This window comes from Pectinophora gossypiella, chromosome Z (assembly GCF_024362695.1).
Source record: "Pectinophora gossypiella chromosome Z, ilPecGoss1.1, whole genome shotgun sequence".
NCBI lineage: Eukaryota > Metazoa > Arthropoda > Insecta > Lepidoptera > Gelechiidae > Pectinophora > Pectinophora gossypiella.
Genome location: NC_065433.1, coordinates 15,860,513 through 15,882,382, shown reverse-complemented (window position 1 = coordinate 15,882,382; position 21,870 = coordinate 15,860,513). Strand labels below are relative to the sequence as shown.

General features: G+C 34.6%; 3 protein-coding genes across 8 annotated transcripts in view; 2 read left to right on the top strand and 1 right to left on the bottom strand.

Moving 5' to 3' along the window:
* The first annotated feature begins 3,457 nt into the window (after positions 1-3,457).
* LOC126379834 (nuclear receptor subfamily 2 group E member 1) lies at positions 3,458-8,294 on the top strand. Its single transcript, XM_050028777.1, has 4 exons — positions 3,458-3,520; positions 6,733-6,969; positions 7,258-7,970; positions 8,083-8,294. Exons 1-4 carry the CDS (start codon positions 3,490-3,492, stop codon positions 8,263-8,265), a joined length of 1,164 nt encoding a protein of 387 aa, XP_049884734.1. The 5' UTR covers positions 3,458-3,489; the 3' UTR covers positions 8,266-8,294.
* Positions 8,295-14,475: 6,181 nt separating this feature from the next.
* Positions 14,476-17,465, bottom strand: LOC126379844 (uncharacterized). Of its 5 annotated transcripts, none has more exons than XR_007568388.1 (5): positions 16,919-17,112; positions 16,144-16,216; positions 15,978-16,029; positions 15,394-15,519; positions 14,476-14,653 (listed from the first exon to the last, which is right to left on the bottom strand). XR_007568388.1 is itself a non-coding variant. In XM_050028788.1 (5 exons), exons 1-5 carry the CDS (start codon positions 16,714-16,716, stop codon positions 14,591-14,593), a joined length of 378 nt encoding a protein of 125 aa, XP_049884745.1. In that variant the 5' UTR covers positions 16,717-16,840; the 3' UTR covers positions 14,476-14,590. The 5 variants fall into 5 exon arrangements, 1 of the variants encoding a protein (XP_049884745.1); XM_050028788.1 differs by lacking the exon at positions 16,919-17,112 and adding an exon at positions 16,653-16,840; XR_007568387.1 differs by lacking the exons at positions 16,144-16,216; positions 16,919-17,112 and adding an exon at positions 17,379-17,465.
* A 454-nt stretch (positions 17,466-17,919) lies between these two features.
* Positions 17,920-21,870, top strand: part of LOC126379832 (calcium-binding mitochondrial carrier protein SCaMC-3) — a 34,451-nt gene continuing 30,500 nt past the window's right edge. The window contains exons 1-2 of one of the 2 annotated variants that reach the window (XM_050028772.1): positions 17,920-18,308; positions 19,562-19,685. In XM_050028772.1, coding sequence (XP_049884729.1) covers positions 18,135-18,308; positions 19,562-19,685 — 298 coding nt within the window. In that variant the 5' untranslated portion in view covers positions 17,920-18,134. The remainder of the gene's footprint in view (positions 18,309-19,561; positions 19,686-21,870) is intronic. The other variant, XM_050028773.1, reaches the window with a different exon arrangement.

The window sequence follows — 21,870 nt, the reverse complement described above, 5'->3', positions numbered from 1 at the left end:
CCTGAATGACTATAACGTCCTTCGGAGCAGACTTGAAAAAACGTTTAGAAGTTAATTTGAGCCATTGGGCACTAGTTAGCAGACCTAGGACATCCTTTCTAATCCGAAACCAGAAGGTGGAAGGGATTCGCCTGATCGAAGATGACCCCTGCTTAGATCATGATCGGATAATGCCGTTTTGAGATGGCGTGACTTATATCGTAAGATCAGGGGTTCGCATATCGAGTCGGGTTTTAAACCACAAAAATTCGTAATCAGCAAGAGTACGGGCATTAGAATTTTCGGGTCTATGAACAATCGGCGTTATGGATACCTAATTGATTCTTCGGGAAATATTAGTAATCGGGGTTGAGGTAGGTATTCTGTAGTCATTCGGTAGTATTTAGCTGTAAGCAATAAAAAGTACATAAGTTATTTTGTGTAAAAATGTTTATGCCTACTATAAAATAGACGACTATTTAAAAAATATATCTGCTTTGCTTTTGAATTATAAAAAACTAAAACCAAGTTGATAAGGATTTTATTCCGCCATTTCTCGTCAGCCATAACACGTTGGTAGTAGATTATTAGGTATTATAGAATAAAATAAAAATAGTAACATTCAATAACTGTTCTTTTATGATCATTTATTGAAAATTAACGATTTTTTGAATTCAATAAAATATACTAGATTTTTATGATACTTATAATTAGAAAGTGTACTGAATAGCCGCACATAAAACCTCTGATGACATCATACAAAAAAATGGAGCGTAATTTCATTGGATTGCAACCGAATATTTCAAATTACCTAACAAAACAATAAGCGACGTTGCGCGTACGATTTGGAAGTTATTTGGAAGTTATTTGCAAATCAAAGTCATAAATGTACTTAGTCAAAAAAGGGATCTCGTTAAAAGCTTCTGTGTGACGCTTATTAATGCAATCAACACATTATGTGAATCAGTAATATATATACCTATAGTCCTTGTAATAAGTAGGTAAGTACCAAAAACCAATGCATGTGTAAACTAGCGAATAACATAATTTATTGCCTGACTCAATTATAATTTTTCCGTTGATTGCTAGCGTTAAATTAATTTAGAATTGAAAAGGATATCGATACAGTCAGAAACATAATTTGAGCATTACAACGCATGCAAAGTCTTCTTTTGTATTACTAAAACTAAAACTGAATTAGTTTCGAATCGGCGTTAATACTATAAACTTCTACAGTGGCATCATCCGCCGCAAACATTCGTAACTATCCACTGAAAAGCGAATTTTATTGAACATGTTTTGGTTGTTGCCTGTACTTTATAATGTTTGGAATTAATTTTCTCTTACTTGTCAAGTCGTTAAAGTTTTCCCTAACGATCTACGGACACGCCTAGTGAAGTTAATTTTAACTGCGATATACAAGTACCCGTCAAAACTATCAGAATCGCTGAAACTGTTGTAAGTTACACTTTCTTTCTGAATACCTATATTATTTTTAAGTACTTAGATATCTTTATTTAAATTGTTTTAACACACATTATAATAAGACACTAATAAGCTATAAATATTTCTACATGAGTATATTATTTTATAATTATGACATTTTGTGTTTTTCTTTCTATTGATGACATTATATTGTTGCTATGGGCGTCGAATATAAATGATTCAACGGCCTCCGTGGTCCAGTGGTCTGAGTGTTGGGCTCACGATCCGGAGGACCTTATTGTCCGAAAGTAAGATGATCCATGCTTCGGAAGGCACGTTAAGCCGTTGATCCCGGCTGCTATTTACCGATGTAAGTAAATAGGCGTTACATGAGCCCTGTCAGGGGCCTTTGGCGGCTCAATAGTAATCCTGACACCAGGTTTGATGGGGTTGGTAATCCACCTCACATCCTACACGATAGAAGAAGAATGATTCATATTCTTATTATTTTTCTTACCTTGATTGCGTCGTATCGGGAGAGGACATCCACAGAGTTAATAGCAGCGTTTCCTATTTGTACGGGCTGCCAGCCCTTGGATGCCTATTATAATGAATGTTATTGTAAATATTATTTATTAATGTGAGGAGGGCGAATTGTTGAAGTTAAGCAACTTTCACAAAGGCCGGTCATAGGATGGGTGACCACAAAAAATAACCATCAATCCGCACTGGGCCCGCGTGATGGTTTAAGGCCCGATCTCCCTATCCATCCATAGGGAAGGCCCGTGCCCCAGCAGTGGGGACGTTAATGGGCTGATGATGATGATGAATGTATACTAAACGTTACCACAAGAACTCGGTAGGTATAAAAAGGCCTGCCGTATTACTATTTAGATAATTCCGGTGCCTGTAGAAATCTAACTACCACTGTCAATATGTATATTTATAAGCATACTTACCTACTATTAGGATATAAAGCTAGTTTTTAAAAATGAGGTATATATATTAACTTTCATTTATCTGCATATTTAACAAATCAGCAAGAAATTAATGCAAAAAATGTAGCACCGTAGCCGCTTGTATTGTAAACGTTGTACCTAAAATCAAACAAACCTACAAAAAATACACAACTACATTAAAATAGTTTTTTGTCGCAACTAAACGTTGAAAGCAAGAAGCTACCGACTTTCCGATGTTATTATCACTATTATTGGAGTGGCTTTTGTTGAGCCCTCCGCGCACCAGGCCTTTGCAACCCGACGGCTGATCCGCACCATTGTGCCGTACTTACCCGGATTATCCCCGCCTAATTTGTGTTACCTGTTTTGCGAAGCCGTAATTATGGACCCGTAATAATAAAAAATATGCAATTTTTACATCTTAAGTGACCGACGGACAGACAATGAAGACGGAACACAGCTACTGTTGTTCTCATAGCCGCAAACGCAATCCCTTGTGTGCAACTGTTTGCGTTTATATTTTCCAAGAATCTGTATCGTTTAGGCTGCTAATCGTCGAATCTGTTGAGAGATTTTGCTTACGGATTAATGGAAATAGTTAATTCTATAACTATTTGGAGAAATTTTCCAAAGGCATTTAAATAATAGCCCTTATTCTAGCTTGAAAGTCGCTGTCAACGCTACAATTCATCAAAAATAGCACGAATAAAGAACAATTACGGTCACACGAATACAAATTTGCTGCGGAAACGGCAAGTGTTTAAAGCGAAATAAACGGTGGGCACTCGATACCACTCGATGCCACAGCCGACATTATTGCACCCATTAGAACAATGCGAATAATGAACAAATATGAGCACACTTAGCTTTGTGCCAAAAAGATGTCAGACTTGTTAGCTTTAACAATGGCGAATTATTTCTTACATTTGTTGCGATTATTCTTCGTCGATTCTTTTCATTTAGTTTTTAAGTTGTTTGAGTTTGAAGTGTCCTCGACAAACCGCGAACGTCTCTCCAGGGGTTGATTCACACGGAGCTGTGTGAACATTCACTGAGAAAATCATTAAGGTTACTTTTTGTTACAGGAGTTATGAAGAAATAAATATTTTGCACGAAAACATTCAATATGGAAATGCAAGCTATGCCGACATCTTCAAGTGAGTATTTTGTACAGTTGCCTGTATTAGGTGTCTACAGCTGCTTAACAAATGACTGAACAACATTATCTGTACGTCTCATCCTACAATGTAAAATTAAAAATTATATTTTATTTAAATGTACTTACTTACTTATTTTATCCTTCTCGTATCCAGGCAGCCAATAGCGCAATATTTTATTACCGAACACGCCGACATTACAATTACGGGTTAATCGCAGGTTATTTAACTAATTTCATATTTATCCCGGGAACAATGTCAGTTGCTAATTACCTGACGAGATGACGTGTCTGCTAATATAGAGCGGTGGTGGTGTTCCCACGCGCGTGCGCATCTGCTCGCACTCCCACCGCCGCCCCAGGATCAACGATACCGTTCATTTGTTTCCTATGTTGATAAAATCCATAATTGGCATTGTGATGCTTTATGATTGTTTGACTAACTAGCCGCTTTTTAAACTTGTCGGTTTATATCGGTTGGTATGTTAGGATTTGTAGATTTATTAGTACTTACCCGTTCACACAGAATCCGCGCGGATTCATATTAACTCCTGTTTTCCGCCTGGAACGCTAGATTTACAAGATTTATGTACTAACATACACTAACCTTTAACCTACACTACAGCTGTTACGTACAGTGCAAATAATAAAAGTGAGTTAAAGTTAAAAATATTTTACAATATTTTTTTGTATTCTACCGCATATTTTTAACTATTTTTACATATAGGTAATTTTCAAATTCAATTTAATCATCTAATTAGACGAAACATAAGTAGGTAGTTTCATGGTATTTATATTTTTTTCAAATTCAAAGTAAGTAGCTTTATTTTACAACAATCTCAAATATCGATATTATTTCAAAAGTTCAAAAACAAATTCATCACAATCTAATTACCATATCTACATATTCATCCTCTGATCTGTGACACGCAAACTTTATTGATGTGGGAAAACATCAAAACAGTGCTCCCGTTCCAAATGAACAGTAAATTTAAACTTAAAAAGCATCCCAAAGCTCGATTAATAGTCGTGATGACCCCGCGTGTCACGCGATGCGTAGGCGCACCACAGGTGACCGCTCGCACGGGGCGGCGATAGCGATCATATTGCCATCGTTACGCGGCACGGATGACACAGAAATTGTCGTTATAGTCACCCCTTACTAATTAGGTCGCCTAGGTCGATAGTGCACTCTAACTCTAAACCAACCACGCAGCAAAATATCAACGATCATCAAGGCTGTGATATGACAGCTGGTAATACAAATAAAAGAGTTCCTAAAGAAATTCACACGACACAACAATGAGCAAAATAAAAACGCATACATATTAAACGGTCGCAGCTCATTCCCGACGACTTCTGATCTTATGTACGGAACCTGTCATTATCTATCGTCAATGGCCGTTTTATTGAGACGCATTAAATTGTTCTCAAGCCCCACTTCTTGGCTTTTATGCCCATTGCTGAATCTTTTTTTCATCTTACATTCGACACCGCGTTTCCTGCCCCGCAAGTGTATTCACGTGCAAGTCGTTTGAAATGGACGCATTCAATGGAACTGCCTTTGTGCCTTCTCGACTACGGTATGTTTGGAGGTGTATTAATAAAGGCGTATTATCTCTACTGCTAAACGGTGTGCGCCGTGGGATCGTATTTACAGATCAAATGATGAGGCCGAGACGAGCAAAAAACTGCACCGCGCTTTTGTTGCCAGCGAATATTTTTGTGCAGTCTTGTCTTGAAATACCAATGTATTTTTTTTTGTATAAGTCATTATTAAATCAAAAGGATTTACTTAATATGTTGGTATATACTATATTTTTTTACATTAAATACAAATAAAAGTATAATAATAGTCAAAATAATCGCTAGTAAAATTCAATAAAAATAACTAAACACGTAATTTAAGCAAAGGCTCTGTTTATATTAAAAATAAACATTATATAGAATTACCAAAAACCACATACCTATATGGTTACATTAATCAATACCCAATTTATAACCCTACGAAATCATAAATGAGTAGTCGTTGGTAACATTTTGTCCTTTTCGCAGTCACGTTATAAATTGGGCGTTAAACAAATTACTGCGTAGGGCGTCCCCGCAAGGCGGAGCCCTATCGATGCCTGCCCTAGTAGTCACACTCCACAAATGAATCTGTATTCGTATTGTACTCGAAATCACACAATAAGTAGTTTGATTTATGGTTTTCGATGACTATCGCCTGGCACGTTTACGGTATTGGTGGGTGGGTAAGTTACGTAGAGTCACAGCATAAGACTATTATGATGTCAATAGTTGGCCACTTAACAGTTTTCGGATAAGTATTTTGAAATTTACAAACTCTTATTTTATACCTCTTAAAATATTTTCTCGAAAAAGCTTTATTGGCTTAATACAAAAAACATACATTTCTTCATTAATTTCTCTTACGAAAACGATTGGTCACGTGACATTTTGCCCAGTGACGTCACATTTCACTAAACAAAGAAACTCTCGAGCTACGCGTCACTTCGACTGACCGAAAACCTGAAAGATAGCTTTTGTTTATTTTGTGAAATATGACGCCAAACGAAGCTCAATCATAGCCGCCCGTGTTTCGGGTCTTGTAATACGCAGATAAATAGCATTCTTATTTTGTACAAATAAAATATAAAAATAATCTAAGTAAATAAAAAAACTATAGGTTCATTCATTGTTAAATGATAAAGTACCATAACCGACATATTTCATATTTTATTGTTGTACCTAAGTAGCCAATTGTAAGAAGCCAAGTTACGCGTTGAGCAATGTCAATTTTATTTTTTACATAAACTTCTTTTTCCTATCAAAACCAGTAAATTGCCACAAACTATTTTCGCCGCTTGTGAATATGAAAACGAAGCGCTGTGACAAACATCAAGCTCGGGGGGTTAGCCAACTTGCAAAAGATTATGACAATCGACAGTGACAGTGATAAAAATGTATGCGATTGACATAAGGAGACATGCCAAGCCCGTTTATTTTTAACACTGTCGCTGTCGATTGTCATAATCGTTTGCAACTTCGCTCCGTTTGCAACAAGCCCCTGGACAAACAATACCTCATGACTTGCAACTACAAAATAGGTACCTAGAGTAGTTCTGAAGAATCGTGGATTACTAAGTATATGTCACTATTTCAGAAATATTTTTTAGTTTTTTTTAGATAATCTAGCAATATTTTTTCCGCCAGGCCGCATCCTGTATGATGTGCCATGCGCGGTTTGTCACGATCACTCCTCGGGCAAGCATTACGGCGTGTTCGCCTGCGATGGGTGTGCAGGATTCTTCAAGCGCTCAGTGCGCCGCGACCGCCGGTACGCGTGTAAAGCGCGCAGCCCCGGGGCATGCCTTGTGGACAAAGCGCACAGGAACCAATGCCGTGCCTGCCGCCTTGCCAAGTGCCTAGATGCTGGTATGAATAAGGATGGTAAGTTTCTAGGCAATCGTTTAAAAAGCCTTATAATGCTCAGTTTTTCGGAAGACATTTTATTTTCAACTGCAAACTTTTAAAACTTGCGTTTTAAAATAACATACTTAATAACATAATCTCAAAAATTACTTGTTGAGATATATATACAAACACATGCTAGATATTTATACAAATCTATATACCTACTTTTATACCTATACGTAACCTAGGATACGCGAAGACTAATAAAATAGTGCTCATTGCGAAATAATATCATTTAAGTGCCTAACTTAGGTATTGTTTCAGCTGTTCAACATGAAAGAGGACCACGAAACTCAACCATTCGAAGACAGATGGCACTCTTTCTCAAAGATCCAGCCCTCCCAACGTCAGAAATGGGTCTTCCAGGACCACCGGCATTGGACTTAGCCTTACCAAAACACACTCTACTGCCACCACCACCAATGTCACTCTTTCACACCGCATACCCTTATAGACTGAATCTTCTCACGCCTCCTCTAGCCCCCTGTCCTCTGAAAGTGCCTTCTCCCCCTCCAATCGTACCCTCACTTCTTACACCTTCAGATCCAGAAGCTATGTGTGAAGCAGCTGCTCGCCTGCTCTTCATGAATGTGAAATGGGCTAAAAATGTACCTGCCTTCACATCCTTGTCTCTCTCTGATCGAATACTGCTACTGGAAGAATCGTGGCATGACCTTTTTGTAATTGGTTCAGCACAGTTTCTATACCCCCTGGATCTAAAGTTGCTGTATGATGGAAAAAACACGAGAATTGAAGCGAGTGACTTGGAAACATTTGAAACAGCTTTAGTGGAATTGGCAAAGATTCGTCCAGATAGCAATGAATACGCTTGTCTTCGAGCTATAGTACTATTCAAGACAAATTTCAGAGATAAAAATGACAGCAGCAGTCCACCGCATACCGGGGAATATAAGAGACTTCAAGATCTGCCTGCTGTGGCAGCGCTACAGGACCATTCTCAAGCTGTGCTAAACGAGGTGTGCTTTCATACTGTAACATAACATGAGATAATTTCTACTTATGTAACTTAGGTTAGGATATTCTCCTTTTAACTTATTCCAGGTGTTTTAACAAAATTATATTTTCTAGTACGTCGCGCGCACGTATCCTCTGGACGTCTCCCGTGCCAGCCGACTCCTGCAGATGCTCTCGATCATCCGACGGGTGGCCAGTACCACGATTGTTGAGCTCTTCTTCCGCGCCACCATCGGCGAAATACCCATTGAACGTATAATCAGTGACATGTATAGAACCGGTAAAGATTCCGTCTGATGAGTGATGATAGATCGTCAAAATATTCAGCTGTAAAATATACACCTACTTAGCTGGTGTGCATAGATACCTAAGTACACAGGGAAATATTAAAGAGGCAATATTTAAGATATTCAGAATAGACGAATTATTGTAAATAAAATATATTATGTAGATAACTTATACTTTCTATGTAAGTACTACGTAAATTAATAATTGAACGTAGCGTATTGAATAGGTTCAATTATTTTTAGATTAGTATTTATCTAGTCAAAACAATTATTGTTCACTACAATGTGACTAAGATAATTTATTCACTTTTTGTTTAAAATACCATACTTACAATTTAATTCAGTACTTACGTACTTAATCATGTAATCACGATAAATATTACTTGTAATGCAGTAATTGATTGCTACATTACGTATTTTTTATAAAAATGCACGAATGCACTGTCTGTAGGTAATAATAAAAATAAAAAGGGATTGTAAACTAAATATATTTAAGTAGATAATAAAATGTGCCTTTTAAACTTTTGGTACTTATAACTTCTTAAGGCAATTTAGACACATTTTATGTCAAAGAGGTACTTAGTAGATAAATAATTGTTAGCTAAAGCTACGTTATTCTAGATATTAATTCAAAATATAACGATATTATTATTATGGTAAAATTATTATACAGTAAAATAAGTAAGCATTTTACTTTAGTCATTCCTTTGTACATATGTATTACGAATGAATAATAACATGTGATGAATTTGAGAGAGTTATCATTTTGTACATTTTAACGTTTAAGTACTTCTGCAGATCAGATTATTTATACGCTCTGGCCATCAAATAGGATTACTTCGGCTAATATAGCATAATGAACTAGTACATATTAAATATCTCAATGACTTAAGCCTATTATTAGGTATTTATTAGTATCAATACCGAAAATAGCGCTAGCGATCACATTTCAAAGCTTAGACAATTTAATCATAATATACGTAAAACATAAACAGCCTATATACGTCCCACAGCTGGGCTCCCCTCAATCAACCAGAGGGGGAAGATAATTAAAAAATAAAAATTAAAACATTAAAGTCGACTACGGAATCATTAAAATAGTTAATAAACAAATTTGTAGTTAATATCACAGCAAAATCCTTAACTCGTGTCAAACAAGGAAAGACGATCAATTTGTTTATCTATAAATACTATGAGAGCTAGACGAAGGTGTGGTACCTACTTATTCCATCTTAAACGATGGATGTACCTCTGACTAGCCCATTGGGATATAGTCGTGAACTTATGTTATGTTATGCCTATTAAAACAGATAAGTAAATGAAGTTGGTTAAAAAGTTAATCATGTACTTTCTTCACCACTGAAAGTTAGGTAATACCATGCAGAGCGATCGAACTTTTTAAATTTTTAAATGAGTCAATCAGAGAATGCTTCTCATAGATGATGTGATGACATCGCAACCCTCGTGTTAGGATGTCATTGACAAACAAACCGACTGCGGCCGTCAGTTCGTCTGCCATGTGTGCTGGCGTATATTGTGTCCAAATCCCCGATTAATCTCCAACTTTTATAAGCTTTTGTTCACTCCCTTTCAATTTTTTTTTGCGCTGTCCCAATTTTAACAATACCGTTACCACGTTTAATGTAAACTCTACCTTAAGATTCGCACATAAGGATTATATTCGGGCAGGGGTATCAATTAAAAAAAAATAAAGTAACTTTTCCCTTATAGTCGTAGCGATAGATTTGACTTTCCATTGAGTGAGAGTGCGCACTCGCTGACAGTATTAACTTCTAGAGTTTATAGTCTTTCGGTCGCGTCAATTTGTGTATTGTCATTTCGACATAATAGCCTTGCCATCCCCACGGCTTTATTGGTTGAAATCTGATGACAGTTACCTCGGATTTTTGACAAATATGCATTTCGCTTCTCTTTCGTACGCGGTCGAATCTACAAGGGGGAAAGGGAAAGCGAAACGGATTGTGTCAAATAGAAAAGCCTACTTAACGAAATATGGCTCTTTTATTGAGTGAATTTAATAAAGTATAATAGGGTGGCAGTCCATTATGTTTGTGTCACGTCGAATGTTAACATTTAATAATTTGGTACTTACTTATGCATCTTCTTCAATACAAGCATACGATTATTGTGTGATGGACCTTTGACTTAGGCATAGAATAAAGAATAATACTACTAATAGTCCTACTTACTAAGCTAGGTACCTAACTACGTAACGGTAAAATTTTAGGAGATGGTACATAAATAAATGGATTTTTTTAGGTAGGTAGGAACTTAGGTATAAGCCCATCGTTCGAGTAAACAGGTAGGTAAGTACCTAAAAAACTGAAAAAAATCTGAAAGGACTTTTCGGATCAGGCATGAGTTGGTGTCATAGTCAAAAATATCGAGAGAGATCTACCCGATAACTTCTACATATTATCTCTTTCACGTTTGGTACCACCTGTCTGCGAAAGCTACGATGATCCATGCTTAAGTTGAGATCTACCTAAAGCGCAGGCAGATTTTCAGCTTTTATAGAATATTTAATGCGAAGTCTGGAGACCTCTGGCTCGGATTAATTACTTAGAATATAGTAACTATTTGTTTTTTTTTAAATCTTTTGAGCTTGACTGATATAGGTCCTATTTACCTAATTAGGTGACGGACGAACAGCAAAGCGCGTGCCTTATTAGGTATGACAGCCGCACTACATGAGTTAAGTACCTATCTATGGTAGAAAATATCGGTAAACTAATACATAGTATTATTCCTTATTGTATGCTAACACTAAACTAACTAAATGACTATTCAATATTCTAGATTAAGTACCTACCTACCTAAATTAAATTTATCTTTTTTGGGTTATGTAAGTATACGTTTTTACAATAAAATACCGGATAATATTTCAAATTTGCCAGAAAATAAATTTAAAGCTCATGTGAAGCTTACTTTATGTAAAAAAGCTTAATATAAGATTTAACTATTAAGTTACCTAAATGATAAAAAGGCCTGGTATTAAATGTGTTTCTCTAGTTATTAAATAACTTGTAATGTAACTACATTGATTTATTAAAAGATGTGTTGCTGTTGTAGTTTCTTGTCATTTTTTCTCCTAAGATAAGTAGTTTACCCATGATAACTACGTTGAACAAATGGTTCTGATTTCTGATTAAAATACCTATTATGATGATGCAACCTGCTTCCAAAAATTAGAAATACTATCCGCCCTCCGGTACTGATACGTAGATATTTACATTCCTAGTTATTCGGATGAGGTGTTTTAACCATTTTGTTATGGAAACCTAATTCATTTTATGTTACACAAACAGTATTGGCAATTAGGTACTATATTTTTTGAATTAAGTATTATTTAATAAGTTGAATGAATCCCTAAGGGGAATACTTAGTGCATTTTTCATCAAAATCGGTTTAGTAGTTTTAAAACTCAATAAACATTATTATTTAAGAAACACAATGAACTCGTTAGTAGGCAATATAAAGTATAAAGTTAGTTGTCGGTGCTGGTGCGGATATTGGTATGGATGCTAGAAGGCATGGTGCTGATGCGGATGCTTGAGACGACTGGTCCGGGCTCCTGGCGTATGGATGCTATTTTTATGGATAACAGACATATACATTTTTAACTTTGTTTTGGGATAAGTATAAATGATGCCCCTTTTTATTACACCCCGACACAATACATCCATTTTTGTTCTGATTAAAATAAAGAAAGATTTTCCTTCTTTTAACCTTCTAATTTCATGGATAACGGATATAATACTTATGCAACTTTTGTTTTTGCGTATAAATGATGACCCTTTTTATTACACCCAGGTAGGTACAATTACATTTTCCACCCATTAATTTTCTGAACAAAATAAATTGAAGAAATATACGTGGGTAGGAACTTAGATTTATACGTACCTAATGTGATCCAAATATCAAGCAACAATTATTTTTATTTTGCCATTACTTTTATTATATTTTTAAATAATTATGTACCCCGAGATATGATAAAATAATTATCACCTTAAATCTGAACAGCGCCATCCATATTTTTAGGGCATGAAGTGTGAAAAGTCCTTGCAAAGTTCAGCGCCATCTATCCAGAAACTAGAAAAAAAATGGAAAATAAAATCTCTTTTTAAATACATTTTTTTTTTCTTTGTCTTGGACTTCCAAGACTTTCCATTTAAGTAGTGTTTGTTATATTAAAAATCATCATTAAATCGCACCCTTCGTGGAAAAACGCAGTAAGTTGATTTTATCAACTTTTCAGGAGCTAAAAAAAACTGTCCTACTAATTAGTTATAAGTCCTGGAAATAACCTTCAAAGAGAAAATAATAGCAAAAAGTAGCCCGGATTGACCCACATTTATTAATTTTTAATTAATTGTGTATATTTGAAAAAAAATTAAAAAAACACGGTTGCGTAGATATTCCACGAAACTATAATCAAACGTTCCGTTGTAAGTACAGATACTGCTTTATTATTACGTAGTGCAAACAACATTGACAGTTGTAACTTTACCTACAACGTTGTTCACCTTCCGATTTCATCTTACTCGGATGTTGTAAGTATTAGTTACTTCGTTCTTACACGAAAAATTTTAACAACATGTTTTGCGTAAGTTGAGAAACCTATTTGTTCCACGTGAAAGTAAATGATCTTTGATAGTGTAACTATAGAAATTGCTTTTTTAATAAGGAAATATCTCAAAATAATTGTATGTATCTTTAAATACTTGTTTGTTGCAGGGGTTAGTCTAGAATGTAGAAGTATGTATGCTCATACATTATAAAGGGTAGCCCAGAACTTCAAGTTCAAAATGAAAAATTAGATAAAGTGGCTCATTAGCTACTAGAAACACCCCCATGTATGTTCAGCCATTATTTATAGTTTAGGAGATATGACCTATTTTGTACCTTTTTCTAGATTTTCTACCTTACTTCAGAAATAATCATTTTGTCGCTATCCCGTTCTTAATAATTATTTTATTTTACTTCACAACTATGTCTAAAGATATATACCGCTAGGTAAAAAAATAAAAACAGTCAAATCAAAGACAAAAAAAAAGTTATTGGAAGTCAAAGTGAGAATTGGACCAAAATTGTCACAGTTGTTAAAACTTCGCCGAAGAATAATTAACACATGAGATTGGCATGGACGCTGAAAGTAGGTATCTCTAAAAAACTGCTCCATTTAATAGCCTTTTAGACACATCAAAAAAAGTACCTTTAATAGAAGCAATAAACTAAATAATTAGACCTCAAAGATTGCAAGATAGACAGATTTGAAGGAAAAATTTACATTCTCATACAATGTAGGTAGCTGCTTCTTTCTAACGTTGTTCTTTAACAACCTTTAACTACCTTTGTGGTCAAAGACACATTTTCAATAAAAAAAATCACGCTCATAATCGCTAACAGGGTAGACATAGCAACAGTCTGAAGACAAAACTTGCAGTCACTTTTGGTATTCATATTGTAATGAAGGAAAAAGTTATCTCCAAACACTGTTGGTGATTCATACTATAAGATGCTAAAATAAAATCTGTCTGTCTTGCAATCTTTGAGGGCTAATTATTTAGTTTTATGCCCCTATTAAGGGTACTTTTTTGGATGTGTCTAAAAGCCTATTAAATGGAGCAGTTTTTAAAAACACTTTCAGGGTTCATGAAAATCTCATGTGTTTATTATTCTTCGGCGAAGACTTACAACTGTAACAATTTTAGACGAATTCTCACTTTGACTTCCAACTTCCAATGACTTTTTTATCTTTCATTCGATTGTTTTTATTTTTTCACCTAGCGATACACATACTTAGGCATAGTTATGAAGCAAAATAATTAGAAATTAGAAAGAAAAAATTAGAATTATTAAGAAAGGGATAGCGACAAAATGATGATTTCTGAAGTAAGATAGAAAATCAAGAAAAAGGTGTAAAATGGGTCATATCTCCTAAACCGTAAATAATCGCTGAACATACACGGGGGTGTTTCTGGTAGCTAATGAGCCCCTCCATCAAATTTTTCATTTTGAACGTGAACTTTTGGGCCACCCTGTATATTGAAACAAATAAAATCAGTGTTAAATTAAGTGTTTATTCTAATTTGTATTAAAAAAAAAATATTTATTTACTAGCTGTGCCGAAAGCCGTTTGACCCGCATGGGTTTTTAGTTTTCAGGGAGTTATTTCTATTTGTAATTAAAATCCAACTTTTAATTTTAAAACGTTTATTAATTAATACATGCATAATCACAAAATATATTAATACGGTATGGCACTTGCCTTTATTAGAAAAACCTTCATTTTCAGTTATTACAGTTAGTCATTAAGTGTTTTCTTGAACATTTTGCTCCTTTCCGATCACCCCCTCTTTGCTTTTCGGTAGAACCTGCAAATGACAAAATATAAAAAACTATTAAGTATGATAATAAATTACTAAAAAGAAAAAACAACCATTAATACCTATTATAGTAAGCTTAGAGATGAGCCAATTTTCCAACGTATCCGAAAAGCGACAGTGTCAGTGATAAAAATGTATGTGATTGACATAAGGTCTGTCACTGTCGTTTTACGTACTTAATCGTTTGCAACTTGGCTAAAACCCCATAAAAGCTAGTTGGTTTGCATAGGAGATAACTCTAGAAAAAACTACATTAAGCAAATCAAAAATATATCTGTGGTTGTTATGATAAGAGGAAAATGACGGAATAATTATACCATAAATACACAGGCACTGACTATTTCAGAGAAACTTTACCACGCGCCGCTTCCAGGTTAGTAGGTAAATACCTATATCAATCTAGAATACAAATACTGAAAGGATATTTCGGCATACAAAACATGGAACGTTTTCAGCTGCTTAGCTTCCCGGCCAAGTCGTAAATCAGAAATGGTACTAATATTTTTTTTTTGCCCAAAAGTAAGATGATCTGTGCGTCGGAGGGCACGTTAGGCAGTCGGTTGCGGCTTAATTAAGTATGCAGGTATGTCGTCGTTACATGAGGCATGTCATGGACCTATAGCGGCTCAGTAGTAACCCTGATACCAGGGTTGATGAGGTCAGTCAATTATTGTCTCAACCCACACGAGAGAAGAACTTTAGTAGGATACGGATAGGTACATACGAACCTTCAAGAGAATGTGTCTCATGTTGACTACGACGAGAAGATATCCCATAGTTTCTTGAAATATTTTTGCATTTCTGGTCATTCTTCCACTGGGTTGTACTGGATTGGGTTGCAGTATTAGTGGAATCTGTTAATTGTAACATAATGGTTTAAATACATTGTTTGTAGGTAGGTACATAATAGACGTTAAGCAATAAAAAGGACCCATTACCAAATCACCCTAAAAATTAGACACAAACCTAGATATTTTATCGTTATTTAGATATTAAATAGAAGGTTAGTACCAATGCGTTAATAATAAAATGTATATCAAACTCAAGCGCACAAAATAACAACAAAATCAAGGGTGTTTTTGCAAAAGTTAACTTATATACCTAGGTAGATAATTCACAACCAAGCCGAAATACTACAGTTGATCCAGGTGCTATGCCAGGTGATAGCGAATGTACAAAAACGGCACACCCCAATTTAAATAGGTAGTTAGTTTATAGATTAAAAGCACCGAATAGGCACATAGGCATGCTTAGTTTAATAATTAGTACAGAGCAGTGCAATCATCATCACGCATTAACCAAACCAACTTACGTCAAGTAGGTCGTCAGGTAGGTAGGTAGGTAGGATCTGCTTCTGTGTAAACCTTACAAAACAAAATATTTATAATATTAATAGTCTAATAAATAGTAATATACTAAGTAGGTAAGGTAATAGGTACCTAAAATCTAGCTAGTCTATTTATAAGTAAATAACTCACCATCTTCGATTTTGTCGAAGTTGAGCATACGTATAATCCTTGGGTTTTTTACTTCCACACAAAGATATGCACGCTTCGAGTAGCCACCATGAACAAATTAAATAGAGAGATAATTATTACATCTATCCAACATTCGTCAATCATGACTTTTTATTCTAACAAAAATCGACCTTATTATTACTACAATGCGATCGTTATTTGTAGCGCCGTATGCTGACTGACGGAATACCGTGGTAAAACTACGATCACAAATAGACAATCAGCTTTCACTCTACAAATAACGATCACAGTACAATAATAATAAGGTCGTTTTTTATAAACTTCGTCGGCAATAATTTTGTCTATAGGTGATCTTGGTTTTACCGTGGTAAAACCACAATCAGCATACGACCCTACAAATAACGATCACAGTACAGTAATAATAGGGTCGATTTTTGGTTGAATAAAAAGTCGAGATTGACGAAAAATTGGTGGATAGATGTAATACCTCTCTTATATCTTTCTAATACCTCTCTTTGAGTGTGCAGCCCGCCGCCGCTGGCACGGCGTAAGTACAGTAACCAAATAAAACATAGGGATTTACGCTAGTGATAAGTAAGTATATTTACTTAGGACATTAATAAGTAGTCTATATTTGCAGGTAATTAGAATAACACGACAAATGATTCAAATTATTGTCTTTAAAAGAGTTGTATTCATATTTACGAAGAGTATAGTGTAAAATATATCATCGAAAAATGAAGATAAATGAAATAACGTAATAGTAATATCAAACCTTGCTTGGAAAAAACTACGTGATTATATTTACACCAAACCGTTACACTAAAAGATTCGCAGCATAGGCAAGTAGCTGGAGTTACAACAAATAGTAACGCTAAAACATTCGTGGAATAACGAAGTAACTAGACGTACAACCACTGTCGTGTCGTATAATGTCGTGAAACATGTCAGTACGTTTACTTACGACTCGACCATCCTAAAAAACTTTCGTGTAAAATCGAAGTAAGTGTTATTATGACTTTACTATATGGGAAAATACCAAAAAAAAATCACGTATTTATACTTACTTTCTTATTATGGGGGAAAAATATTTTTATCAATGTTGCACAATTTCATTGTTTTTGTAATAATTTCTTCATTTTTACTGATATCTTAATGAAAATTTGTGAGAAGGTGTATTCGTGTACGCTGAATTGAATGGTGCAATAAAAAAAAAATGTCGCTAGTCCACTTACTGCGTTTTTCCACGGGGGGTGCGAAATTATATTATGAACGCTGAGTTAAGTGCTGACATCTCTCCTCTGGCAGCTAAACTATAAGAGATCTCTTGTTCGTGCAAATGCAAAGTTATGAAACGAAACGTAGTCCACGAAGCGACATCTTTACATAGGTACCTAATTACTCTTTCTACGTGTAATGTAATTTACTAAAATATTTATCGTAGTACCTAATTTACTTCATCGTTCATTAATTTGTCAACAGTATGTATGTTGCTTATTTTGTACATTTTCGTCACTAAATAGGTAGGTAGGAACATAATCATGTCATATAAATTTCAAATCGTATTACGATTACGAATTAAAAATATATTTCTGCGAAACTGATTGTTCTCACACATAATTTATTATGTCTAATATCTATTTGTATAAATTTTAATAGAACGAAGAAAATCAATAACTAAACGTCCTCTAAATTACTTGTTAGTTACCGCGACAGATGTCGCTAGCATACTGTGACCTAGAAAATACAGACGTAAAATTCTACGTAACAATAAGGAAAATTGTGTATGTGTGAGTTAATGCAGCAGTGTGCGCAACAGTGCGCCACTAGCTGTCAAAAATTGTTCGGACGTCTGGCGAGTGCGAATCTTCCTAAAATGATTTTTAACGTATTTCTAAGTTAGACTAGAGTTATGTATGCCCGTACGTATCATTTAGAAGTCAAAACATCTTGTTGGTTAACAAGTAGTACTTACGCTGACGATCGACACCATGGTGCAGTGTCATCCACCGTTGGAGTTAGAGGAATTGCCAAAAGAAGACGAAGAAAGACTAGAAAAGCTATTTGCTAAATTAGACAATGATGGAAACGGGAAGATCGACATACACGACTTGTCTGTGGCACTGAAGGAGTTGGCGCCGCACATCAACCGCAGCTATGCAGAGGTTAGAATTTGATTCTCTCACGCCACCAGCTAACGGTGGTTTCACTTTCCATCCGCGGCGACACCCGACACGTGTGCCATCAATCATTATACACACTTCTAATTTAAAACGCCCTATTTCATTCTGATGCTATCCATTCAGATGGTCGCAATTAATCCTACACTTTAAAGTGTAATTACTTGGGCTTGCAATTAACCGCGAAATCGCGAACAAAAGAAATTCACCTAGTATCCATAAAACAGCTTTCCTTTTATTTAAAACATTCTAATTTTGAGTGTAAAATAATTTTAAATAACAGAACTGTCAATCATAACTTTAAAAAACGAAAAAACCTAATCTATTTCCTTGACAGTCTTGTGACTGCTTTGCTAACACAAATTTGCGTATTTATAATACTTTGTTTATTTATATACTGCTTATATTTAATATTAAATACAAATAAATTACTATGAAAGCTCCCACCAAAATAATGCAAAAAGAATGTATGGTTTTTATTTGAAATAAACTTTCAATCTACGAAAAAAGAAAAATAAAATATTATCCAAACTTCTAACATTGAGCTGAAATCTCATAGTTCAAAATATTTAACCTGATAATTCTCTGATAATGTATATCTCAGCTGTCACGGCTATGTTTGATGAGAGACAAGTGATAAATAATATCACCACAGTTTTGTTTGTTTCTTATGTAACCAATTCGCAGTTATCTTATAGACTTTCTACCTATAATATTCCATACCTACTCTTTATAGCAAACAAGTTGAAAATCACATGTCCACATCTGTATGCTATACTTACTTATTTATATGTCATTCATTGATTCCTGGATAATAGGCAACTTCACTGCTACGTCAATATCTTCCAACCACCTTAAATTAAAAGATAATATATTGTAATACCATAAGCTTATGAATGAAGTGATGCAGAACAATACAACAGTTTCCATATGAAATGGGCACAATGTGGTGTTCAATGTCCATGAAATGTAGACTTCAATTAATGCTTCCTGCATGAGCTGTTTCACTTGGTAAAACTAGTTTGGTACAGTTACTATATTATATTACAATGCACATATTCTAAACATACTAATAAAAAAAATAGCCCATAGCCCTCTTGACTATAAAATCTTTCTGATTAAAAATTTGTTAAAATAACAATTGTAAAACTGTTATGGAAAAGTAAGTATCAAATATATTACAACTACAAAAATGTTTAATAATGCTTTAAAATAAGTCAAAGTATTAAATGTTCCAGAAATTTCTGGCTAAGACGGGGAAGGATGCTGGTGATGTCACGCTGTCCGAATTCATTCACTATGTACGGGAGCATGAGAAGAATCTGCGACTCCAGTTTTCACACCTGGACAAAAATAAAGATGGTAAGATAATTATTATTAATTAACAACTTAACCTTGACCATGCTCAATCCATACATACCTAGTTATAAAAACAATCTCTCTAATTTGAAGCAACTACTGATCCAATGAGGGACTTTCCTCATTACGTTTTCATGAAAAATATATAGAAAGCGTTATTCAGATTTAATGTGATATTTATGTATTATCTCATTGCTCAGGGTACATAATTATTTTAAAATATAATGGGAGATGCGTATATTATAAATATAATTGTTGTGGATATTTGCATCAGAACAATAATGGGTGGACAATGTGTAGTGCCTGGATGTATGAAGGTCATCTTTTATACCCAAAAACAAAGATAAAAGTTGCATATGTGAAATTAGAAAGTTAGGCAGAGGCAAATCGGTACAGTGCCACATATATTTTTTTAGGAAAAGCCTGGAAAGTCCCTCTTTGACATAAATCATCAATCATCACTATCAAATGTATATCATTTTATAAAGTAGGTACAACGGTGTCTAGTTTACAGTATATAATTTGTAACTTTGAGCTTTTAAGATATCCGCTGTCATTGGAGGAGAATAGACAAATTCAAACTCAAAAATATCTTTATTCATTAGGTAATATAATTACACTTTGTATCGACAATTTTTACATAATTTTATTTTTTTGACGAATGTCTCTTCCACCTAAAACTACTGTAGCTTCTCAAAACCTATATATATATAACCTATGTATAGCCGAGGAAAAGCTTCGGCACAGGACCCTAGATGTTTTTAAAAGTGGTAAATGACAATAAGTGACGTTAGAGAAGAAATACACAAAGCATAACGGTGTAACAAATGCGATATAACCAGTCAATGTATTGTACGCGGAAGTGGGCGGAGGGGTTTGCTTAATATGAAAATAACTTAAACAATAACTATGAAGTCCATATGTAGACTAGCCACCAATTTGCATGTTTGTTGGGACCACTAAATTGTCTGTAATAATAATGGATGACTGTCCCAGAATAACTTTAGAATATTCCACTAAAATGAATTAACATGATAATAAATTATGATTCATAAAACTGTACTTTGGACTTTTGCCTGCTACCTATATATCGTACTATGCCTGCTAACTACTCTTATTCAAATATCATGTTGAAATTATCATTAATTTTATATTTATTATTTATGTACATATTTAACCATTGCTAATAAAATCGCCTTATTTTACTTATATTTTTTTTAGTATGTTATGTGCCGTGGTTGGTATGGTGATACCATGCCATGGTGTAGGAAAGAAAGTGACCGATTACGAGTTGAGATTCGTACTTTCTCCCAAATCATACATAGTGATTTAAACTATATCTAATCATTCTGTAGGTATTAAAATGCATACAGCTACAAAAATATGGAAAGAAGCGCGCGATTGTCATATTTGAAATTTACAGCCACGCCAAGTCGCCGCCCCCTACCTCTTGTAACTTTTAGCGAGTTTTCAGTTTTAAAACATTTTTTCCTCTTGGCATTTGATCATCTTAGTACGTTTCTACTGATGTTGCCAAAAAATTAAAAAGTTAAAAATACCGGACGATAATGGATTTTCATACAATTTTTGCTTCCCGCTTATTTGTATGATAACATAGAGTACTTTCTGCCCCCTTTTCAAAAAAAGGAAGATGGCATTGTCCGCGTAGATGTAACTTAAAGAGAATATTTTATTGTACTTTAAAACTTAATGTAATAAACTTTAAATTAGAATAAAAATAAGAAAAGAGGACTAATAACAAAAATATTCTTAACAGAGCTGTAAGCCCATGCTTTGAAATATGATAAACATCTGTCTACTAGCATAAGGTTACTGAACAATGTAACAGACAATATAATATGATCTTTGCCACACAACACTCTGAAGTACCTAATCAATACACTTATGTTTTATGCAATAGTAACATCCTATAAATACTGATGTCTAAAAATACTGCTCCACTGGTATTATGTGATGTTTTGATCAGGAGATAATGCCACTATGCGACGCTTTTTGAAATGCAAGACTTTAAAAAAACCCTGACTAGAAATAGAAGGACGATCTATACTTATAGTGGTGACATGAATGTATGTAGGTATATGAAACAAATAGTTTCTTCTCTCAAAACTTTAAGTTATTACGGCAATATTCAACCTACAATTACCTAAACGAGATATAGGATAGGAGC

Coding starts and splice junctions, on each gene's coding strand:
- LOC126379834 (XM_050028777.1), top strand. CDS start 3,490: ATGGAAATGCAAGCTATGCCGACATCTTCAA. Junction 3,521..6,732: donor AGCTATGCCGACATCTTCAA/GTGAGTATTTTG, acceptor TTTTTCCGCCAG/GCCGCATCCTGTATGATGTG. Junction 6,970..7,257: donor TGCTGGTATGAATAAGGATG/GTAAGTTTCTAG, acceptor GTATTGTTTCAG/CTGTTCAACATGAAAGAGGA.
- LOC126379844 (XM_050028788.1), bottom strand. CDS start 16,716: ATGTTTTATTTGGTTACTGTACTTACGCCGTGCCAGCGGCGGCGGGCT. Junction 16,030..16,143: donor CTTCGACAAAATCGAAGATG/GTGAGTTATTTA, acceptor TTGTTTTGTAAG/GTTTACACAGAAGCAGATCC. Junction 14,654..15,393: donor TGAGACACATTCTCTTGAAG/GTTCGTATGTAC, acceptor TGTCATTTGCAG/GTTCTACCGAAAAGCAAAGA.